Source organism: Hyperoodon ampullatus (genome assembly GCF_949752795.1).
Source record: "Hyperoodon ampullatus genome assembly, chromosome: 1".
Lineage (NCBI taxonomy): Eukaryota > Metazoa > Chordata > Mammalia > Artiodactyla > Ziphiidae > Hyperoodon > Hyperoodon ampullatus.
The window spans coordinates 42469196-42493084 of NC_136914.1; the positions used below are offsets into that span (position 1 = coordinate 42469196).

Sequence of the window (23889 nt, forward strand, 5' to 3'; positions counted from 1 at the left end):
CTCAACCATCCTCATAGATTAGATCTCATCCTCATATCTCATCTTATAGATTAGCGGACATATGTAAACCTGATTTTCTAGAAGCTACATTTTAAAAAATGAAAAGAAACAGTTTTAATAATATATTTTATTTAAAAGAATATATTCAAGCTATTATCATTTTAACATATAGTTAATATAAAAAATTAATGAGATATTTTACATTCTTTTTTGTGTGTGCTAAGTCTTTGACATCTGATATATACTTTATACTTTCAGCACATCTCAATTTGGACTAGCCACGTTTCAAGAGATCAATAACCACATGTGGATGGTGGCTGCTGTATTGGACAGTGCAGGTCTAGACCTAGTTCATGGCCCCGCCTAACTGTGAGTGGGCTGGGAAAATGTGATATTCCATGTATCCAGGAAATGATGGTGAGCACTAGTAATGTCTACCACAAAGGCAGAGCAGAGAAAAAGAAATAATTCAGGTCCTTTATGACATCATTAAAGTACTAAATTGGACCCAATCTGAAGGTCTTCTAAGGACAGTCTTAGTTTCTAGTTATGACAGACAGTAAATGCCATACATGTATTTTAAGCCAGTTTGAATTAGCTAATTCTGTTATTTGAAAATTTCTCCAATATAATTTTGCATCATGCACTTAAATATGTGTTCCATATGGAAGAATGAGAAAATACAGTTTAGCTAAAAAGAGAAACTAAAACTCACTTGAATTCTCAGAGATAGTATTTTGGTGTATATTCTTTGAGATACATGTGTATGAATATGTGTGTATAAATGCATGAATGTACATGTGTACAAGCAAAACCATTGGAACATTATATTATTTTCTTATGAGCTATGTTTTTCACCCAATAGTATTTTAAAAACATCTTTCCATGTCAATAAATATACATTTAGGATATTTTTAATCTCTGTATAATACTGCAGTTTATGGAGGAATCATAATTCACTCAACACATTCTGTACCATAGGTTGTTCCGAGTATTTCACTGTTTAATTGAGGCAGGGGCAGAAGTGGTGTATTTTAGAATACCTCCTTACCTGAAGCAAAAAGCAAAGCGTCTTTGGAAATCCTGTTTCCTTTTTCTCTCACCTCTTCTTTTTATACCTGGCCTCCTCTCAGGGACTTACTCATTTGGTCAGTCCATTCTTTCAACAAACGTTTAATGAGCACCTACTATGCCCTTCAGCTACAAAGGTGACAATCTCTGTCCCTGAGACTACCACAGCCCAGCAGAGACTTGCACAAGCCCTGGGTCTTGTGAATACTTAAAGATCAGCGCTAGGTTGTCAGACGTTTCCTTTTGCTTGGGCTAATTGTAATAGTTACAAGATCTGCTGGTTACAATTTATTGAGTTATTCTGAAAAGTGAATCGTTCCAAGTAGCGCTAGAGCGGAGCAGAACGTCCACTGGATTATGGTGATGGGACTGGAAATAAATTGGGCCCCTGCTGTTTCACACCTCGGAGTTCAATGCTTGGACAAACTCCCCTCTGACAGGCTAGCCCATCTGAGGTCAACTGAGAGACCCAGGACGTCTCTTCTCTGGGCCACTTATAATCCAGGCAGCATCTTTCTGATGCAACTATTCTCATAAAATAAACCCTAGACCAGCTATTTTTATTTGGTCCTATTAAAAAATAGCTGCCGGCACTCAGTCCTGACCAGGAATCAAGACATCCACTCTTCAAGGGCATGCCCCAGTGTTCCCTGCCCTGACATTTACTTCCCAGTCTTTGGCATTTGGGGGCGCAGCTGGAGCCACCGCGCAGAGGCTGCGTAGTGTTCCACTGACAGCCTCTCTCAGGGAGAGGGAAAGGTGCATTCGCGGTGGGAGGCCTCGCCTAGGACACACACACCGAGATCCTCCCAGGCTGCTGGTAAACCCACGATGCGACGACCTGATGGTCTCAGAGCGAGGAAGATGGATCAGATCTGCCTCACTCTCTTAGTGCAGCCGGAGTGGCGGGGTGTCTGTGTGGGGAGTAGAGCTGGGGTCGTTGAATGTGGGCATACCCCCTCCCAAGGGAGGGCTGTGGATCCGGTTCGCGGGTCCCTAGGCTGTGCAGGAGCCAGGACCACGCCGTCTTCCCCTCCAGCCCTCCCTGGTGTGACCACTTTTGATGCCGCCCCAGACAAAGGCAATCCGAACTCCAGCAGAAAGAATAAGGGGATCAGGTTGCTCTCTCGGCCTCCCCTCACTCCCCCCTCCTCGCTTCTCCCCTTTCCACGTGACTCTCTGGAATCTTTTGCAAAAGCTCCGAGTCTCTGGGTCCATTTTCGCACCGAGCAAAGGAGAGAGGAAGGAGGGGGGGTGGGGGGAGGCGGAGGAAGGCGGAGCGTGTGTCCTTTAAACACGGGGTTCCAGAGGGGGGCCTTATTTTGTGCGTTTCCGGGCTCTCCGGTCGAGTGGCTCTAGTTCGGAAGTCCTTTCCAGGCTCTCTAGCATTTTCCTCGCTGCATTTAAAACCATGGCTCCTCCTCCGCTCCCGTAATCACACCTCGACCCAGCAGACCTGCTCGGGGCGCACGGGGCGGAGGTGGCGGCTGGCGCCGAGCGAGCCGCGCCCCGCAGGGCTCCTCACCCGGGCCAGCGGCGGGGGCGGGAAAGTAGCGGCGGGGTCCCCGGCTCTGCCGCCCCCGGCTTTCCTCCGAAGCTTTCGCGGAGTCTGCGGCAGGGAGCGCAGCCCGCGGCGGCGGCGTGCGGCTGCAGCGCCGGCGAGTCGCACGAGCCGCCCGCAGCGCAGCACGAAGTTTCCCGCGAGCCGCCCCGGGTGGCTGAGGTCCGCCGAGCCGGGTGGCCCAGCCCAGAAGGAGGAGTGGGTGGGTCTTTTGGGGCTCCTGGCGACCCCCTCGGCCGACGCTGCGAGTGTCAAGCGAACTTTAGAAAGCTGCTGCCGAAGAACCTGCGCCGGGATCTCCACGGTTGGGGACCCGGGAGCGGGCGGGTCCGGCCTGCGGGAAATGCTGGGAGATCCAATCGGCTGGTGACGGGCAACTTTCCGGCGAGCCTTGGCCGCGGGTCACTGCGCCCTGCCTCCTCTTTTATTCTCCCGAGCTCAGCCGACGTTGGCGCCCTGCTCTGCTGGAGAGCTAGGCGCGCTCTCCGCCCGGCAGTGAGTGAATTGAATCCCTCCCCCTCCCCCCCGCCACGAGAGTGTCGCTCTCGCCCGTCCATCGCCTCATTTCCCCGGAGGTGACCGCCCGCCGCCCGCCGCCCGTCGCACCCCGCTCTCGGGGCGCTCAGCCCGGGGCGCCGAAGGCTGCGTTTTGGCCGAGAACTGGTTCTTGGATGCTGAAGGCTGGGCTTGTCCAGCGTGGGCGCAGAGGCGGCAATGAGTGTCTTCAAAGTGTGGCTCGGGGTGGCCCTAGCATTGGCGGAATTTGCAGTATTGCCTCATCATTCTGAAGGTGAGAGAGCGGTGCCGTGTGTGTGTGTGTGTGTGTGTGTGTGTGTGTGTGTGAGAGAGAGAGAGAGAGAGAGAGAGAGAGAGAGAGAGCGTGCTTTTTAAAAAGCTCAGCGGGTGTATGGCATTGTGGGTCAGATGGAAGTTTTTTGGGGATGGGTGGCCGTGGAACTAGAGGGGGCTTTTTGTGAGAAGATTCCAACTCCTGATTGTTTTATATGCAGATCACAAGCCCCATTCCCTCCTCCCTCTCTGCCCTGAGTGCATTTGGGAGGGTGGGGGGGTGGCCGACCGAGGTGCCATCTCTGAAATTGGATTCTCTTTCTTCCCACTTCCCCGGTGCCCCCGAATGGAAAGCATCTACATGGAGCGTAGGTGAGGAGTGAACAATTGCAATTACCTGTGTAAAAATACTTATGCTCCTATGAAAAATAAAATCCGGCGCCTTAAAACACCCTTCTCGCCCTCCCTCCTTCCCCCAATGAGTCTACCCTTAAAGTCCAATTAAGATTTTATAAGGTGGTTAGAGCGTGTTCTGGAAGTAGACAATTCAATCGCACCACAAGAAACCTCCCCAGTACAGAGAGGCACGAGCCTGCCTCTTCCTCAGAAAAGAAGTGGTTAATAAGAGTTTAGCTCCGTTCTCTGACTTCGCCCCCTGCCTCCCAGTTTTCCTCCGAGACTCCAACCTAAGTGTAAAACCCTGGAGCTGGGGGTGAGAAAGAAGGAGACTGTGGGAATTGTCGCCATGATAGCAAGAGCAATGTGAGCTCAGGCAAATAAATGAATCGATAAGGAAATCAAGAGTTTGTGGGTCCTAGGATGGCGGGCCCGGGGACGCGAGGCGGCGTGAGCTCCCACCTGCCTAGCGTCGGGAGGCTAGTTGCCTAGCGGGTGCTTAGGGAGGGGGAAGGGAGCCGGCGGGCTGAGGAAGACGGCTTAATCTACCGCGCAGGGCTCTCGGCTTCCCCTCCCGGCTCCGTTCATTATTCATCCAGCTGCGGGAAGAAGAGTTCACCTGCCCCGCGGCAAATCAGAGCCGCAGCCGCGGCCGTCGCGGGCGTGGGGCGGGGCGCCTTCTCCGCTCGGGTGCGGACCCGGGCGTGGGACTGGGGGCAGCGGCAGCCCCGGAGGAGGACACAGCCCTGCTCGGATCCACCTGCAGTCACCTGAGCAGCGGCCTTTTCCTAGCTAGCTTCCCGGGAGAAAGTGGCGGTGGCTTTGGAAACGCACGGCAGTGGGGACTTTCCTGTGGGTGGAGAGACCGCCAGCCCGCACCCTCCCGGGAATTATGCCAAGTGTGTATCATCCCCGGGAAGTGCAGGTCTGGGGCCTGTGCAGCATTGTTCAACCTGTAGAACCGTGTCTTTATTTTATGTGTGCGAGTGTATGCAAACTTAAAAGACAATAAAACGTATAGGGCTTAATTGTAGTAAAGCACATGGGAGAGTCAACCTAGGCCACCCAAATGTGAATTTGAGACAGAAAAATTACGTTTGCACTTGGTGGTGGCAGTTTCCTATTTAGGATCATGTCCCACAACGCGGAAAACGTGCTGTCTGTCCCCGATAGCTCACCAGGGGGCAGTTGGAATGATGTAAGAGATTTGCTTTTCAGAAGCAAATCTCTTGAAATTACAAAAGCCATTATTACTAAGGGCCTTTGGAAGAGTGGTTGACAAGAAGGGCAAAGTTTAAAAACGTCCAAAGTCTTCTAATGGGGGAGGAGTGTAGGGCACGAGGGGCGCTATTCCTCCAAAGATTCTTTGGAAACTTTGCTTCTTACTCTTTCATCCCACCTTCAGAACATTCTAGAATCATCCCACAACTTGGATTCTTAGATATCTGAGAGTTTCCATCCAAGTCATAATGATGCTTACCTAATAATGAATGAATGAATGAATGAATATGGACATTTACTGAGCACTGTACTATTTGCCTGGCACTATGCTAAGCACTTTATGTACTTTATCTCATTAAATTAATTAAATGATAACAGTCCCACAGCCAAAAAATCAGCTGTCATCTGATGAGTCCTTTGATTTGGTTCTGTCAGGGTTTTCTTTTTCTCTTAAAAATAGGAGCATTGAGGTCAAGAATGGAGAGCTTAAGGAGATTAGAGATTTCCTCAAGTTTTTATTATTAGCCTTGGCAATGATTTTTAAATATGGAAAAGAAGCATTCACACGTGTGGGTCTCTTGATGCGGCCTACTCTGTGTTACTGTTGCTGTCCGGGCCATGGCAGAATTTGTTGTTTTCTTCTCAGTGCTCAGAGAGCATGTCATATATGTTTCTGGTACACCAGTTAATAATTCTATAATTTTAGTTGATAAAGATACAATCTTCCTCACCTAACTGTGTACTCGCAGAGGGCTTAGGATGGCTTCTGGTTATTATACTTCCAACTCAGCTCCTGGTACACAATAAGTGCTAAAAATTTTTGGTCAGGTGAATGAGTATTGCCAAATCACATTTCAAATTAAGCTTAGACTGCTGCTGTGTGACCTTGAATGAACCACCTAACTTCTTTGGGCTGTGGTCTGTTATTCACCAAATGCAGAAGTTGGCTAGGTGGTAGCTCTAAAATACTTCTGCTAATCATCCAGCATAGAAAAAAAAAAAACGATCAGTATTTGCTGCCTTATTTTTGGTCAGCTGCATCTTTCTAGTTCTGAATTTTATTTTAGTTATTAAAAGAAAAATGAAGGTTTACAAGCAGGTTATTGGCAGTGTTATTTTACATTTTCTTATATCGCCAAGCTGAAAACTACTGTGATTTGAGAACTTAATAAAATCAACAAGTCACAGAGAAACTTCTAGCAAACATGGCTGCTTTCTGAATCACATGTGTTTCTGGAGAAGTACATCTTGAGTTGTGTCGACTGGTGGAAATCCTGTGAAATTACACTAGATAGAACATCTTGGCTGTGGATAAAGAGTCTTGAATTGGTTAAGAGAATTGAGTTCTAGTCTATGTCCATCACTCCCCACGTGACTTTAGCCAAGCTTACAATCTTCCAGTCTTTTTCCTTTAAATGCCATTAGCAGAATATACTGAAAAGGATCATTTGATAGACAGAGTATTTTATTTATGGGTGGATCAGCATATGTGGTTCCACTCTTGGTAGAAGAGTTCCTTCTGTGTAGGATTCAGTGCTTAAAACTCAGTGTTAAGGAAGGAAAGACATTGGATGGGGAAAAATAGCCTATCTCTTCATTCTTTCATTCCACAAATCTTTATTGATAGCTTATATATCAGGTTATTAGGTTATGTCTGGTAGGGACATACAGACATCAAAATAATAATAATACCTGCCCTCAAGGAGTTTGCATACCTGGAAATCATTAATATAGGTAAGGTGGCAGTAGGGACATGTAAATGTTGGTCCTTGATGGGTTTCCCAATATTGAATAATTACAACTCTGCATCTTTTGGCTTTTGCAACTACCAGCTAGTGGAAATAAAAGGTGTTGTATTGTCATAGGCTCTTATTTCCATCATATTGCATTTCTGTTCTCCTCTGGGGATTGGATTCTGGGTGTTAACCCTCTGCAAATAAATCCTTTAGTGAGAGCATGGTCATCTGTATTCACTGTTGTGGACTTGAGTGCTAATATTACTCAATTTTACTCAGATATGAGTAGTCATAAAATACTGTCCACCACTTGGCTCAGGAGAGGAGAGGGGACTACCACATGGCATAGTCGGAGTCGTGTGCCAAATCTTACACTAGTTCAAAAACAGTTGGCCCATTTTTGTTTTAACTACTCTATTAATTGATCTGACTCCTGGTTGACAATAATCAGGACAGGAGCTGTCCTGTCAGTCCAGAAAAGGATTCTATTTTAACTATTCCACAGTGTACAAGCCATATGCTGAATTATAGCACAAAATAAAGCTTGAACATTTAAATGCCAACTTGTGGCTGCTTGTTCCTAATGAGTCATGTTTTTGTGATACCATGCTTTCCAAACTTCTTCGTATGTTATGGTCACATGTGCCACTATTTCTTTGAACAAATGGGTCTGACATTTTGTGACTTAGATTTAACTTCTCTAATTTACTCACGTAATCAGGTAGGGTTTCCTTAGTGAATAGTTTCAGGATGTGAGTACTAGTGCAAATTATATCTCAAATTTCCTCTGAAAACTTCAGATTTTATACAGGTGTCTCATAATAGTGTACATTCTAATGTGCCAAAGGGCCTAAAAATGAATATGAAGTGACATTTGTTTAAATGAATATGAAGTGACATTTTGCCTATGTGACCTGCAAGAAAGGCGCCAACCACAGGAGGAAGGTCTCAAGATCTCAGCTTCCTTCTTGGCACCATGTGATCCCTTCACCCTGCACAACTTTATGCACTTTCTCACAGGTGTCAGAACTTAAATTACCTGCCACCTCAGCTGTATTCCATGCCCTGAAACTGGCAAAGTTCTTGGTCCCTTATTTTTCCTGTTTTCCCTTGAAGAAGGCCTGTTTCTCCTTCTAGATCTGCATCATCAGTTAGAATTCCCCTTAAGCTGGAGCTTCAAGTTCAAATAAAGCCCAAATCGAAACTTCAGGTAGAGTTGCAATCATTCCAGTGATCCTTAAGAAAAAAAGTGATGAGTGGAGAGAGTAACTTTGTTTTCCAAAGTATATGAGTCGATCGATTAGTGAAAAGGCAGAACCAGAAGCTGCACCTAGCACCCAATGCCAACAAACCTCCTGACTTAGTCTGCTGGTGGGTGTGAAGCTTGTGCCAGTGTGGGAGAAATACGCTTGCTTTGGAGGATTGCATCTGGCATTGGGTGGTGATGAATGTTTGATGGGACTTGGCATCACAGTAGAATGCTTTCCTTTTTTCTACAGGGAAGCAATGAGGTTTTGGAAGCTGTGTTAATGGAGACTTATTTCTGCAGCTGCCTTTCGGGTAGAGATGTTGTGTTTTAGGAAAGCCCTCAGAGACCAAGGCTTATTTCTTTTAGAATTGTACATCCTAGAGCAACCCAAATTGAGTTATTTCCCTTTTCTAATGATAGAATTTATCAGCAGTTACACATAGTTTTGACTTGAGTTTCTAGCAGATGTTTGGCTTAACCAAGTGTGTTTGTGATGCCACACCCAATGCTGCTTTATTTTTTCATGTTACTGTGACTTTATAACATCTGTCTAAATTTCCAGAAATGGGTTTTGATATGAGTACTTGGATACATCTTAAGATACCTGATTCCTTTTGGAGCTTTGAAAGTTTACTGGCCTTTGGGGGGTAGTGCTATGGAGGAGGGTAGTAAAATTACTTGAGGATGGTTTTATCTAAAGGTTAAATTTTGTTTGTTTATTCTAAAGGTTAAATTTTGTTAAATTGTACCTAAGTGATGATCTTTATGTTTAACTTTTAAATGTGAGAAGTAATTAAATAAGTCCATTTACATAATTTAGGAATTGCATTGTGTTGATATATATTTATGTACCTATATACGATTTTTTTTTTTTTTTTTTTTTTTTTTTTTTTTTTTTTTGCGGTACGCGGGCCTCTCACTGTTGTGGCCTCTCCCGTTGCGGAGCACAGACTCCGGATGCGCAGGCTCAGCGACCATGGCTCACGGGCCTAGCCGCTCCGCGGCATGTGGGATCTTCCCGGACCAGGGCACGAACCTGTGTCCCCTGCATCGGCAGGCGGACTCTCAACCACTGTGCCACCAGGGAAGCCCACGATTATTTTATATATATCCATATCCACATGTCATATGATTATTTTATATATATATATATCCATATATGTGTTTATATATACATATCTATCTATCTATATCTATATCTATATCTCCTTTCTTATGATATACCATAGACTGAAATACTGTCTTTGGAACAGAATTTCTTAAAAATAAGTCAGGAAGAATTTCCCCCCAGGATTTTATCTCAAGTTATTCTTATTTGAATTTCAAGGGCACAAAAATTCATTTCAATAAATTTACCCATGGAGATCTTTGATTCAAACCCCAAGTGTAAATAACCATCTCCTTTTCTTTGAATATTGTTCTTAATTCCATTATTAGTAGATAAGGTAGACTAGTCCTTTCCTGAGAAGTTAATAGTACTGAGACTTCATGAATGATCTGTTGGCATCCAAGCACTGTAGTAAAATGTGTCTTTCCCTCTTTGGAGATTAACTGTGGCACGTTGTCAAGGTGTGATCTGTCTTGGTGTGTGTATGCTATTTCAATCTGCTTTGCAGCCTGTTTCTGAGCTAGTATCTGTTAGCACACTGCCTACATGTTTATAGGTTAAATCAACACCTGCTGTGCTGTTCAAAAATTGGTTTAGAAAAAGCATAATTTTGTGGGCTGGAAAGCTCCATGAAGGAGATGGGATCAAGTTCAAGGAAATTGATTAGACCAAATGCATCTCCTGCAGGAAACAAAAATGAGTAAAGGCACTGGCATATGAAAGCATTACCATGGGATCCTAAGTTGGCCTCTTGGGTTGGACTGGAGAATTTGTGTAAGCAAAGAGTGGCAGAGAAGCCTGGATAAGTAAATTGGGCCTGGATTAGGAAGGCTTTGCTGATTTGTCATATAGGAAAATACACCAGTGTATTTATAGCATGTCGTTATACATACATTTATTTTAAAATTCAAATAATGAGTTTTAATAATGCTTTCCCCTCATGCATGTCCAAGAAATGTTGTTTTGGTGTATGGGATTTTTTCCCCAGGGGCAGAATCCTCAAGCTTTGGAAAAAGCACAGTTGGCTGATTATGATGCATGTAGATGCAGTTTTAGTGTACTTTGGCCAGGGCAGTGCCTATTGGTCTATTATGCATCCCTTTTAATTCTTGTTTTGTTTTTTCCCCACAGGTGCTTGTGTCTATCAGGGTTCCTTGTTGGCGGTAGGTCATTCTTCATATATTTGGTTTATTTTTTTTTGAATGTAAAATGCTTGATTGAGGTTACTGAGTGAGTGAGGTGACCCTGTCATTGTAAAATGTATTTATTTTCCTTTTCAGTTTGAGGATTATCCCTCATTCTGGCACAATCATGCTCAATTACTTAATACCTTTTCCAGAGTGAATTAGTTCCATTTGGATACTCAGATATTGGAAGAGAAGTTCAAACACCCAACACCAATTTGCATTCCATGGCTGTCTTGTGAGTTCTTTCAGTCAGAGAGAAAATTAGATCCCATTCTTTTGTCAGATACGAACTAGGGCACAATTTGTTTATCTTCCAAACAACTTGTTTGCTTCTTCCTTTGAACCCCCCCTCCAAAAACATATACAATTATTGAGTACAATATGGAGAATCCTGACTGTTGCTTTGAATTATACTTTTAAGTTTTGGTAACAAACAAATTAACATTTTATCTCTGATCCTTTGCCATGTAGAGGAGAACTGATTTTGAATTTAATGTCAGGATCACTTGGGGGAAAAGCTGATGCAAGATTCCTGCATTTCTTTTCATTAATAATGTACTATGGTGCATAACAGTGTGTTAGAAGCCAATTGAAAAGACCGGCTACACTCCATCAACTCTAATAAGTGGTGTGACAAGTCATTCTTCACCACTTTTTTATTTTAGTTTAATAAATGCTGTAATAAAAACAAAACTCAGATGGTTGGAAAGGGTTTGCTCATTTACATCCCAACCCGCTATTGACATGTGTGATACCAATATGTCATCTTGGATTGTCCTTGTGGTATCGAAATAGATGAGAAATATTTGAAATATCTGAGAGTCTAGATAATTGTAGACGTTCTTGAATCTGAACTTTATGTAATATAGTTACTGCTCTGGAGATTTATGTGTTTTTTCCTTCCTTATATTTTTCTGTTAAAGAATCAAGTGAAAGCCATTTTCCACTCTTTTTCCCATTCCATGCCCTTAAAAGCCTGCTCTTCCTTCTGTTTATTCTTTAATACATTTTAGGAATCATTTTAAAATCAAAGTGCTATAAGATACATCATCAGTTTTGGGGAGCTGTAGTAGATATTATAGACAAGTTAGTTGTCCATTTTAATACAAAGAAAATTGCTTATTGTATAGAGTCCTTTGTAACTTTTCAATATCTTTTCATAGCTATCTATCTACCTGATACATACGGCAGATCAGTGAAATAGGCAGGTCATGTATTATTTTATACTCTCCCCCTTTTTAATGAAGAACCAAGGATGAGAGAGAGAGAGGTTTGCTAAAGGTAATTGACCATTAAGGGGTGGACCAGAACAAAACAACCTGTCTTCTTTCTGTTGTTCTCCTGAACTGAAGAAAGTGGCTAGACTACCTTCTATGTTTGACGTGGCAGCATGGTATTGTACATTTGAATACAAAAGCATCAAGTATGGGGAGAGGTCAGTTTGGTTTGATCAAGTTAAAGGAGTGGGCACTAGCACACTCCTGACCCCTCTAGTTGCCTTCTTTGCTTACCAAGACTCTGCTATGTTTGTTCCCACACCTCCTCTACCCTGATGTACTTGTGATTGTGGTTATGCAACTCAGGCAGAAAGGCAACACATTTACTACAATAATAAAGATTATTATTCAACAAATATTTACTGAGTGGTGACAACTCTGGACCTGCTATTCTAGGCACTGGGAATGCATCCGTGAACAAACAGGCAAAATCCTTGCCTTCATGAAGCTCGAATTCTAATGAATAAAATATTTAGAATGTCAGATTAGTGCTAAGGAGGAAAACAGTATGGGGGTGGGGAGATAGAAAAGGCTGAATAGGGGACAAGGGTGACCTCTTGAAATAAGGGGATAGGGAAGGGCTCCCTGAGAAAGTAAGGTGACATTTGAAGAAAGACCTGAAGGGCACTATAAGAGCTTGCCCCTTGGATATCCAGGGAAAGAGAATTCCACAGGGAGTGTAAAGTCTGAAGTGGGACCTTGCTTGGCCATTTGAAGAAGTACTTGGAGGTCATTGTGGCTGGAGCACGTGATCCAGGGGGAGGATGGCAGGAGATGAGGTCAGAGAGGTTGGCAGTGACAGAGCAGCGTGTCCTTCTATGGACTTTAGCTTGTCCTTTCAATCAGGTGGGTGAGCCGTTGGAGGAGCTAGAGCAGAAGAATGGCAAAACCTGACTTATAGTTTAATTAAACTGCTGAAATGGGAATATGAAAAGAAATAGCATTTGTTTCTGGGGAAACCATGTTGAATACTTTAAAAAAAGACTCTATAGAGGTGAGTCACTGAAAATTTGCTGTCAAATTAAGTATGAGAGAAACAACTATCAAAGATTGGGGGAAAAGCACAAAAGTCCAGAGAGATTCTGCGTTCGGATTTATTTGCAACCTCTTGAAGTTCTCTTTCCATTTTAAGGAACTTCAGACTGGAAGTGGGGATGATGCATTGTGACCATAGCTAATTGTATGAATAATTCATCACTGCTCTCTTGCCACATGACCTGGTCTTGAAGAAAAGCACTGCACCTGCATCAATGAAATTGAATGAATGTGCATTTATGATTTTGAATTAAAATACAAAGTTTAAGAACATTTATATACTGTTCTAGGATTCTCTGATTAAACAACTCCTTGGGTGAGAGGATTTCTATGGTAAGAGGCATCACAGCCAGGGGCTGGCTCTGAGGATAGTGGCATAGTGTCCCAGCCCCAAACCCTGTAAATTCTACCCACGTGCATTTTAGAGCTGGGAGTGACTTTGGAGATCATGTAGTCCAAACTCTCCATTTTATAGGTGGGGAGAGTGAGGCAGGGATTGAAGTTCTTGTGCTTCCTTCATTACTCAGGTGAGTAACCAGAAGTGGAAAGTGGGTCTGGTTGAAAATGGCAAAGCACCAGCTTCACCCAGAATTCCATGAAACATTCCAAGCAAATGAGAACACAGATCTAGGCTCTGGCTGCTAGTTGCTAACTCTCAACCTATCTTGTAAGGATTCCTTCCACTGATACCTTTTCCATCTCATCACTTGTTGCCTGGGAAGCTGCCAGATAGAGTGGTTCATTCAGTGCCTCTGTAGTCTGACAGACCTTTAAAAAAATTTTTTTTTAATTGAAGTATAGTTGATTTACGATGTTGTGTTATATAGCACAACTATATAGCTAGGTGTATAACAAAGTGATCCGTTATACATATATATATATATTCTTTTTCAGATACTTTTCCATCATAGGTTAATACAAGATATTGAATATAGTTCACTGTGCAATACAGTAGTTCCTTGTTGTTTATCTATTTTATATATAGTAGTATGTATCTGTTAATCCCAAACTCCTAGTTTTTCCCTCCCCCTTTGGTAACCGTAAGTTTGTTTTATATGTCTGAGTCTATTTCTGCTTTGTAAATATGTTCATTTGCATCATTTTTTAGATTCCACATATAAGTGATACCATATGATACTTATCTTTCTCTGTCTGACTTACTTCGCTTAGTATGATAACCTCTAGGTCCATCCATGTTGCTGCAAAAATGGCATTATTTCATTCTTTTTTATGGCTGAGTAGTAGTCCATTGTGTATATGCACCACATCTTCTTTATCCATTCCTCTGTCGGTGGACATTTAGGTTGTGTCCATGTCTTGGCTATTGTAAACAGTGCTGCTATGAATACTGGGTTGCATGTAAATTTTCATATTAGGGTTTTTGTCGACAGACCTTGTTCTGATTCTTCCTCATCTGCTACAAATCAGCTCTGTGACCAAGTTACATAACCTTCCTGAATCTCTATCGCCTCCTATGTGAAATGGGGATAAATAGAGCCTATCCTGAAGGGTTTTTGTAGAGTAAAGGAGGTAATGTGGGGAAGACACCCAGACGCAGTGCCTGGTATGTTCTTTTCTGCAATAACAAAATTCCTCTTTACCAGCCAAGAAGAAGGACAAGAGGAAAGAACTGTTATTTGGCACCTGCTATGTATTTCACACTCTCAATGATCTCAGGAAGTAGGCGTTGTCTTTACAGATCAGGAACCTGAGGCTAAGAAACTCTAAGTCACTTGTTCAAAAATCACACAGCTAGTCAGTGCTAGAGGAAGAGGGCGTTGCAACCTGGGTCTGACTTTAAAGCCATTCCACCGAGCATGCCGTTTCTCACAGCCAAGCCAGTCTGCTTGTTGTCTCTGAACACAGCTAGCTTATTTTACCATCAGCCCTATGTGCCCACCCCCTCCCTGCTGCACCTGTCACGCAGTTGTCTCTGCCAGTCTCTGTCCTGACCTCCTGCAAAAGCCAGCTGTCCCTGGTTCACCCCTTCCCATTTAGCTGAGGCTCTCCCACACTAGCGTGCACTAAATTCACCACACGAAGCAGGGACGGTTTGGGGGTTATTCCATCTTAACATATAGTACATGCTATATTATATATATGTACCCACACAAATCCCCAGCAATGTGCTGTGTTTCCCAACTTCTGACACCTCTATGGACTCGTGGAGACACTCTGGGGTCATTGGGTTCTAAGCCCCATGAAGCCGTCTCTCAGTTATGTACTGACTTTGTCTGTCTCTCTTCTTTCTTTAACACTGTCTTCCCTCCTTTTGCTTCTTTCCATTCCTCAGGTCAGAAAATACCCAGGAAGGTCCCCTACCTTTAGAAACACTGCATAGTCTATTTTGGAGTGTGTTTCTTCCTCCACAATATCGCTGCACCCCTAGGCTCTCAGGACTTTCTCCAAAGTCAGCCACAGTGGAAGAGAGAGTGACCAGGTTAAATCAGGGGTCCCTCAGAGGGAAGCTACCTACTTAATATGTTTAACTGTGACAGGGGCATCAAGTGTGAGGAGGAAAACAGATTTTTTATTTCAAAGTTTTCACCTATCTCCTGTCCTTTTCTATCAACACTGAGTAAAAAGAATTTCACTTTCCTTTGGCCTCACCATAAGCAAACATCTCCTTTATAGGTTCTTCCTGGGGGTGGATGGTTGGACTCTTCAGTTTTTATATCTGTAAAACGGAGATGAATGACTTACTTCACAGGGCTGTTGTGAAGGTTAAAAGAGACCAGCAGGAAGCGCTTAGCTTGTGACCTACCATAAAGGTTAGCCGCTCTTACTGTTGCTGTAAAGCAGTTACACTTAGCAAAGGTGGACACAGCCTCTCTTCTTCCCCAGATCAAAAGTGTTGAGTGTTGGGATTTTCCTACTTGGAATACTTTTCCTCACAAATGCTGACAAAGTGCATCATGAGGCACTAACTTTTAGCATATTTGAAGGAAGAAGAAGTTTTCAAGAAGAATTAAAATTGTGGAGTGTTTACTATATACAGTATAACACAGTGGAAAGATCCAGGCTCTGGAGTTTAAATCTGGTTCTGCTACATACTTGCTGTGTGGCCTCAGATATGATACTTTAAACAGCCGAGTCTCAATTTCATTGTCTATATAATAATATACCTCATAGGGTTGATGGAGGATTACCTGAGAGCATGCTTGTGAAAGAACCCAGAACTGTGCTTGGCAAGGAAGAGACACTCACATCACCTAGGTGGCAACGACATGTCGGAGTGGAAATGACTGCGTGGTAGAAGCCAGGGTGTCTTGGTTCGGGTTTTGGCTCTGTAATTACTAGCTGTGTAGTACTGAGTAAGTCACTTGAATGAAATGAGGTCTCAGTTTCTAAATTCGTAAAATGAGAGTTAGATTAGATCCTCTCCAAGATTCCTTAGCCCAGGGCCATCCAATGGAATGCTCTGTGCTGATGGAAATGTACCAGAGCTTCATCGTCCTGTATGATGGCCACAAACCACATGTGGCTGTTGAGCACTTGAAGTGTGGCTAGTGACACTGAGGAACTAGATTTTAAATTTTGCTTAATGTTAATTAAAATTTATAGCCTCACGTGGGTCGAGGCTACTGTATCGGACTGTGCAGCTTTAGAACTTTAAAATTCTTAACTTACTCTAGTACTTAAGCTTGAATTTTAGTCTCATGGTTAGTTCTCACCCTGGGCAAAGGTTCACTATTGTGTTGTTAGCAGTTTGAGGAAGGTCACAAAAAATTTGTTAGAGCACCTGAGTTTGCTATTTGTTTGTTTTTTATATAATATTGTTTTATACATATATGTATATAATTATTACAACGCTACTCTTCCCATATTGCTGATACGTTTTCTTGAATAAAAGAAAAGGGGTGGAGTTACAGCTGAGCCCTCACCTGCAGTCAATCCTACATATTCTACTAAATCTTTTCCCAGCTTTATTGAGGTATAATTGATAAATAAAAATTGTATATATTTAAGACGTACAACTTGATGATTTGGTATGTGTATATGTTGTGAAATAATTAGCTTGATGCTAATAAACATATCCATCAACTCAGTCACTCCTTTCTCACTTCCTTCCTCCCTCCCTCCCTCCCTCCCTTCCTTCCTTCCATAGTGAGAACACTTAAGATCTACCCTCTTAGCAACTTCCAAGTATATAATATAGTATTGTTAATTATAGTCGCATTGTTATACATTAGATCTCCAGAACTTGTTCATCTTGCATAAGTGAAACCTTGTACCCCTTGACTAAACTCTTCCCCTTTTCTCTTCCCCACACCCCCTGCCAGCCATTCTTCTTTCTGCTCTATGAGGGTAACTATTTTAGATTCCACATGTAAGTGAGATCATGCCGTATTTGTCTTTCTGCATCTGACTTATTTCACTTAGCATAATGTCCTTCAGGTGCACTTATGTTGCTGCAAACGGCAGGATTTCATTCTTTTTTAAGGCTGAGTAATATTCCATTATCTGTATCACATTTTCTTTATCCACTCTTCTGTTGATGAGTATTTGGGTTGTTTCCACATCTTGGTTATTGGGAATAATGCTGAGAGGAACACGGGAATGCAGATATCTCTTCAAGATCCTGATTTCATTTTTTTTGGACTTATGCCCAGAGTGGGATTTCTGGGTCATAAAGTAGTTCTATTTTTAATTTTTTTGAGGCACCTCCATGCTGTTTTCCATAACGGTTACACTAATTTACATTTTTACCAACGGTGTACAAGAGTTCCCTTTCTCCACATCCTTTCCAATACTTGTTATCTTTTGTCTTTTTGTAATAGCCCGCTTAACAGATTTGAGGTAATATTTCATTGTGGTTTTAATTTACTTCTATTAAAGATTTTACAAAATATTTTTAGTGTCTTGTCAAAGTCTGATACATTCGTGGGAGTGTTATCCACTGAATATTGTGGTGGGAAAAATTGAGAACTTCTGGTCTAATCTGTAAGCCTTGTTGATTAGGGTTAAGGAGGATTAAAGAAGGCAAGTAGAGCTCTTCAGTGCTAGCGTCCTTTTAAAAAATTGATGTGCTATAGCATTATTTTATTTGAAACTGTAACACAAAAGATGTAGCCCATAGAAATGAAAATGTCTCAGACTTGTGTTTGTGCTCAAGAAATTTTATGGAGAAGAGAAATGAAGAGAATTTGGAGGCTTTCCCTATTAAATGCTCAAAGCCCCCCCAGACACTTAGTAAATCTTGGTCAGCGACTGCTATTAAACACCCTGAACTTCTCAGCAGTGGGGAGAATGCTTGGCATCTTGTGGATATACTCAGAGGGGAAACAATAAAGTCAGCCATTCCTTAATTTCCCTTAAGAGTACTATTGGGTATTGTAGGATATCACTGTTTTTCATTATAGTTTAACAAGAATTCATCATTTTTTCAGCCTCTTCATTTATTTTTAAATACTGAGTAATATGCCTTTAAGTGGGAGAGACTACTCTTTATTAAAATATAATTATTCTGGGGTAAAAACATTTTTTTTTTTACCAAAAATCAGCACATCATCACTCTGCTAGGTGCTGGAATAAGGTTTGAGAAGTAATGAGCTTCCTTTAACTAGAGATATTCAAGTGGAGACTGGAAAGTCTGTATCATAAATGAGATAGTGGTGGCTTGGTCTAGATGACTTACAAAGCCTTTCTAACTTGGGTTCTGACTTGCATGAATTGAAGATTAGAGCTGTGTGTTTCTGCCTTATGGAAGCCCTTGTGGCAGGGGTGGAGTGGTGGTGAGAAAATCTTCTGACCCCAGAGGTGTACAATGAAGGGTTTCTCCCCTGCGTTCCTTCAAGTGGACTGATTTTGTACCTTGGGTACCAGGCAGTGAGAATTGGGTTCTAGGTGCCTCAGATGATTCTTTTTTTCTTTACTGGGTTTTTATAAATCGTCCACCATAATCAGATGTGGTAGTTTCCTCTTTGGAAATTCATATCTTCTGAGCATAGTTGTGTGAGAGGAATAGTACAAGAGATTTTGTGCTTCTATTGATGAATAATCCATATGCATTTTCATTCTTGTTCTTATTCTTGTGGTAGGAACAGATGTTTTAAGTTAACAAACACATTTCTTATGCTTTGCTTTGAATTTAGAAGATGCAGCTGAGCTTGGCAGCCATACTACTTTGTTCAAAAGATGGTAGCATTATCATATATTTCAATTTTCTGGCCAGACCATACATTTTCCACACTTTTTTTTTTTTTAAGTTTGTGTCATTTTTGCTCCAATTGCCTTACAACCTAGTACCTCATTTTGGTTTTTTCTTCATTTGTCTGTTTATAACTACAAAAATATACATATACATGTTTATTTTATACATTGTACATTTATATATGCATATATACATATCTCCTAGAAAAGAACTGTCACTCATTTATAACACCTTATGGTGTTATCTCATTTTAGTTTTTTTTTTTTTTGCCTCTCACTGCTGTGGCCTCTCCCGTTGCGGAGCACAGGCTCCGGACGCGCAGGCCCAGCGGCCATGGCTGACGGGCCCAGCTGCTCCACACGCAGCACATGGGATCCTCCCGGACCGGGGCACGAACCCGCGTCCCCTGCATCGGCAGGCGGACTCTCAACCACTGTGCCACCAGGGAAGCCCCTTAGCTACTTTTTAAAGCCCTCTGCTTACTAAGGGAAAAGATGATATACAAATATCGAATGACAATTGTGAGTTAAGCAAGCTTACGTTTTCTTGGAGTTTGAGTGGCAAATGTCTAAAGAAAATTTGGCTTTGAAAATCTCATATGGATGGCATTCTGCTTGTGTGACAAAAAGGGACACAAATATAAAATCTGCACAAAATAATTTTTAAAAATCTGAGCAGTTTTATGTAAAATAAGTACGTATCCTCTGGTCTGCCAGCTAAATTCTTTTTAGCAATGATTTCTTAGTTTCTCTGAGTTTATAAACTAAATGGAAGGATGAAGGAAAGGGAAAAGCTTTCACAGTAAGAAAAAGTTTATTGTTAGTACCCAGGAGATGCTTGAGTTTGGGCCATGACCTGTGAGTTCTTTCCTGACAGCTCCCAAGATTGGTTATTTATTAAATTTATGTCATTCCTTTCTTCCAAAGGCAAATTGAATGGGTGTGGGATGGGCTGGGGAGAGGAGGGTGTCTACATGGGAGAGCAGATTTCATAGTTCCTTGTACCTTACATTCTTGAAATGGTTTTGTAATCGTGAGTAGGAGAGAATTATTAACAGAGATACATATTCTTTGGTGCTCTTACTGTACTTAGTTTCCCTCTAATCCAGAGGGAACTTGGTCTAAGAGCTGAGAGAACAGAAACAAAAGAAACTCTAACCTGAAATTAGTGGCTTAGAAGAACCCTCTCCCTCTCATATTTGCTGTTGGTATATGTAGTAATAGTGGTCCACCTGGGTTGTAGATATTTATTGATCAACTTCCATGTGCTAAAACATATGAGTTACAGACCCTGGGGTGCCTACCCAAGAGCCCCCTTTCTCCTTTTCTCTGCTGGCAAAGTCCTAATTTTTTCTTCCAGTTCCCACCCCTTCCCCACATGACTTGTGTAACGCCTAGCTGCAAACTAGTTAGGAAGTTTATATTCCCTTGCCAGGATTGGCTTAGGAGTGAGTATATGACCTAGTTGTGGCCAATGAGTTATGCAGGGAAGTTTTCGGTGCTTGAAAGAACCCTATAAAGAGCACCTCTTTCCCTCCAGTTCTGAAACAAAGAATAAATATAGAAGTAAAAATCACCTTTTGAGTTTTTTAATCAGTGAAGCTAACATGGAGGATATAGCTTTAATTCTCTTAGTCAGATAGGCTTACTGATTCTGAACCCGCACCATCCAGCCGACTAGGCATCACAGACAGAGATTTACAGAGGCAGCTTTCCCATGCAGAAGGGCTGCTCAGGTGAGAATTATTGCTTGAAGAAGCAAAGGAAAACTTATGCTCTTGGTTGAAAGGCTTGCTTCCTAGAAGAGGAAGGAAAACAAAACTGAGTTAAACGTGCCCAGTTACCCTTAAATTTGCTAGTTAGAGAAATTGTGCCACCTTCCCAAGGAAAAGAAAGCCCTGGAGGTATATGTTGATATCCCTTCACAGGAAGGAAACCTCAGGAGAAAGAAGAATTCTTTATTAATGAGAGATTTTATTTTATTTTATTTATTTATTTATTTATTTTTTTTGCGGTACGCGGGCTTCTCACTGCTGTGGCCTCTCCCGTTGTGGAGCACAGGCTCCGGACGCGCAGGCTCAGCGGCCATGGCTCACGGGCCCAGCCGCTCCGCGGCATGTGGGATCTTCCCAGACCGGGGCACGAACCCGCGTCGCCTGCATCGGCAGGCGGACTCGCAACCACTGCGCCACCAGGGAAGCCCGAGAGATTTTATTTTATAATTATTATTTTAAATTTCTTTTTTTGGAGGGGGTTTGGGTTTTTAAATTTTATTGATTGATTGATTGATTAAAGTATAGTCGATTTGGGCTTCCCTGGTGGCGCAGTGGTTGAGAGTCCGCCTGCCGATGCAGGGGACACGGGTTCGTGCCCTGGTCCGGGAAGATCCCACATGCCGCGGAGTGGCTGGGCCCGTGAGCCATGGCCGCTGAGCCTGCGCGTCCGGAGCCTGTGCTCCGCAACGGGAGAGGCCACAACAGTGAGAGGCCCGCATACCGCAAAAAAAAAAAAAAAAAAAAGTATAGTTGATTTACCATATATTAGTTTCAAGTGTACAGCATAGTGATTTAATATTTTTATAGCTTATACTCCATTTAAAGTAATGACAAAATAATGGCTATATTTCCTTGTGCTGTACAATATATCCTTGTTGCTTATCTGTTTTATACATAGTAGTTTATATCTCTTCATGTCCTATCCCTATCTTGCCCCTACCCCTTCCTCCCCAATGGTATCCACCAGTTTGTTTTCTATATCTATGAGACTGTTTCTGTTTTGTTATATACAATCGTTTGTTATATTTTTAAGATTCCACATATAAGTGATAACATACAGTATTTGTCTTTCTCTGACATTTCACTAAGCATAATACTCTCTAGGACCATCCATGTTGTTGCAAATGGCAGAATTCCATTCTTTTTATGGTTGAGTAATATTCCATTGTATACACATTTACCACATCTTTATCCATTCATCTGTTGATGAACATTTGGGTTGCTTCCATATCTTGACTGTTATAAAAATAATACTGCTATGAACATTGGGATGCATGTGTCTTTTTGAATTAGTGTTTTCATTTTTTAAAAAAATGTATACCCAGGAGTGGAATTGCTGGATCATATGGTAGTTCTATTTTTAGTTTTTTTGAAGAACCTTCATACTGTTTTCCACAGTGGCTACACCAATTTATTGTACATTCCCACCAACAGTGTACAAGGGTTCCCTTTTCTCCACATCCTTGCCAACATTTATTTGTTGACTTTTTGATAATAGCCATCTGACAGGTGTGAGGTGATAGCTCATTGTGGTTTTGATTTGTATTTCTCTAACAATTAGTGATGTTGAGCATCTTTTCATGTGCCTGTTAGCCATCTGCATATCTTCTTTGGAAAAATGTCTATTCAGGTCTTTTGCCCATTTTTAAATCCAGGTGTTTTTTTGATGTTGTGTTGTGTGAGCTGTGTATATGTTTTGGATATTAGCCCCTTATGGATGGGTCATATCATTTGCAAATATTTTCTCCCATATTAATGGGAGATTTAAAAACTTAGTCTTTGAACATTGGCATGTGAAGATGTGATCCCTGGAGCTCCTGCAACAGTTTTGCAGCCATTGGACTACCTATCCAGCACACAGATGGAGGAAAATGGTGGAAAGAGTTTGGTTTCCTGAAGAGTTTGGTTTTGATCTGATGAATTGAGCAGCACAGGAACTGATCTTCCTGGGGAACTGTTATATGAGTTAAGAAATTCCCTCATTGTTTAAACCAGTATAAGTAGGATTTCATGTTACTGTGGCTACAAACACTCTAACCAATACCCTACAGTCAAATAATGAACTCAGTTGAAAACACTTTGGGGTAAGTGTCACTGTAGTGTGCAGCAGTGTAGCTAAGGGTGTGAGCTCTAGATTCAGACTTCCTAAGTTTGAGTCTGAGCTCTTCACTGTTGTTCGACCGACCTTGGGCTACTTACTTCGTCTTTAAAATGGCGATTTTTTAAAAATTAATTTTTATTGGAGTAAAGTTGATTTACAATGTTGTGTTAGTTTCAGGTGTACAGTAAAGTGAATCAGTTATACATATACATATATCCACTCCTCCTTAGATTCTTTTCCCATATAGGTCATTACAGAGTATTGAGTAGGGTTCCCTGTGCTATACAGTAGGTTCGTGTTAGTTATCTGTTTTATACATAGCACTGTGTATATGTCAATCCCAATCTCCCAGTTTATCCCATCCCCCCTTCCCCCTTGGTAACCATAAGTTTGTCTTCTACATCTGTGATAATAGTTGTGCATGTATTACAGAACTGTTGTAAAAATAAATGAGATAACACCTGAAAGTACGTGGGGTTTCATGTGTAAGTGCGCACTAGTAGGTAATAAGTATGTTCTAGCTGTTGAGAATACTGTTATTCACGGAGTAAGTGTCTTCTGATCTTGGCCTTAAAATATGGGTCAGTTTAGAATAGGAAGAGATGAGGGAAGGGCTCTTTAGATAGAGGCTCAGTGTGAGTAAAAGCATAAGTGGCAAAGGCAGTCCAGTTTGATTAAAGTGTGAGAAGTGATGAGGTCAAACACTGAGAAGGGATTTTTAAACTCCAGATCACATAGGGCCTGGAATAGGCATGTGAATTATATTCTGTAGACCATGGGGACCCTTTGAAATGGAAATCATTTGCTCTTGAATTCTAACTCTGTCACTACAAATTGATTAGCGTATTGTTGGAAGTGAGAAATCATGGCACCTTCCTCTGCCATGTTCCTCTCTCTTCTAATTCTTCATCAGAGTCCAGATGTAGTTGCTCTGTAGAGCTTTGGAGAGGGTGGCTCCATGTAACCGACCATCACTGCCGGAAAAAAAAAATCAGTGTGCAGACATACTCCAACAGTGAGTTATTAGTTCAGCAAAAACAGGTTCATCTTGGATTATGTCAAGTGAAACTCCCTATTAATAGGCATTAATCTACTCCTTTAATATTGATGTTCATAATGATTCCCCCTGAGGTCGTGATGGAATCTTTCTCCTTTCTCTTTAGTCGGCATCTCTTTTTTCTCCTTTACAACTTTCAAAGATTAAATTATGTTCCGGGTAGCATTTAGATA

General features: G+C 41.9%; 1 protein-coding gene across 1 annotated transcript in view; it reads left to right on the forward strand.

The window, feature by feature from the left end:
* Positions 1-3215: 3215 nt before the first annotated feature.
* Positions 3216-23889, forward strand: part of FRAS1 (Fraser extracellular matrix complex subunit 1) — a gene marked incomplete at its 3' end in the record, with an annotated part of 456967 nt that continues 436293 nt past the window's right edge. Inside the window, exons 1-2 of the mRNA XM_079718352.1 lie at positions 3216-3422; positions 10263-10294. Coding sequence (XP_079574478.1) covers positions 3347-3422; positions 10263-10294 — 108 coding nt within the window. The 5' untranslated portion in view covers positions 3216-3346. The remainder of the gene's footprint in view (positions 3423-10262; positions 10295-23889) is intronic.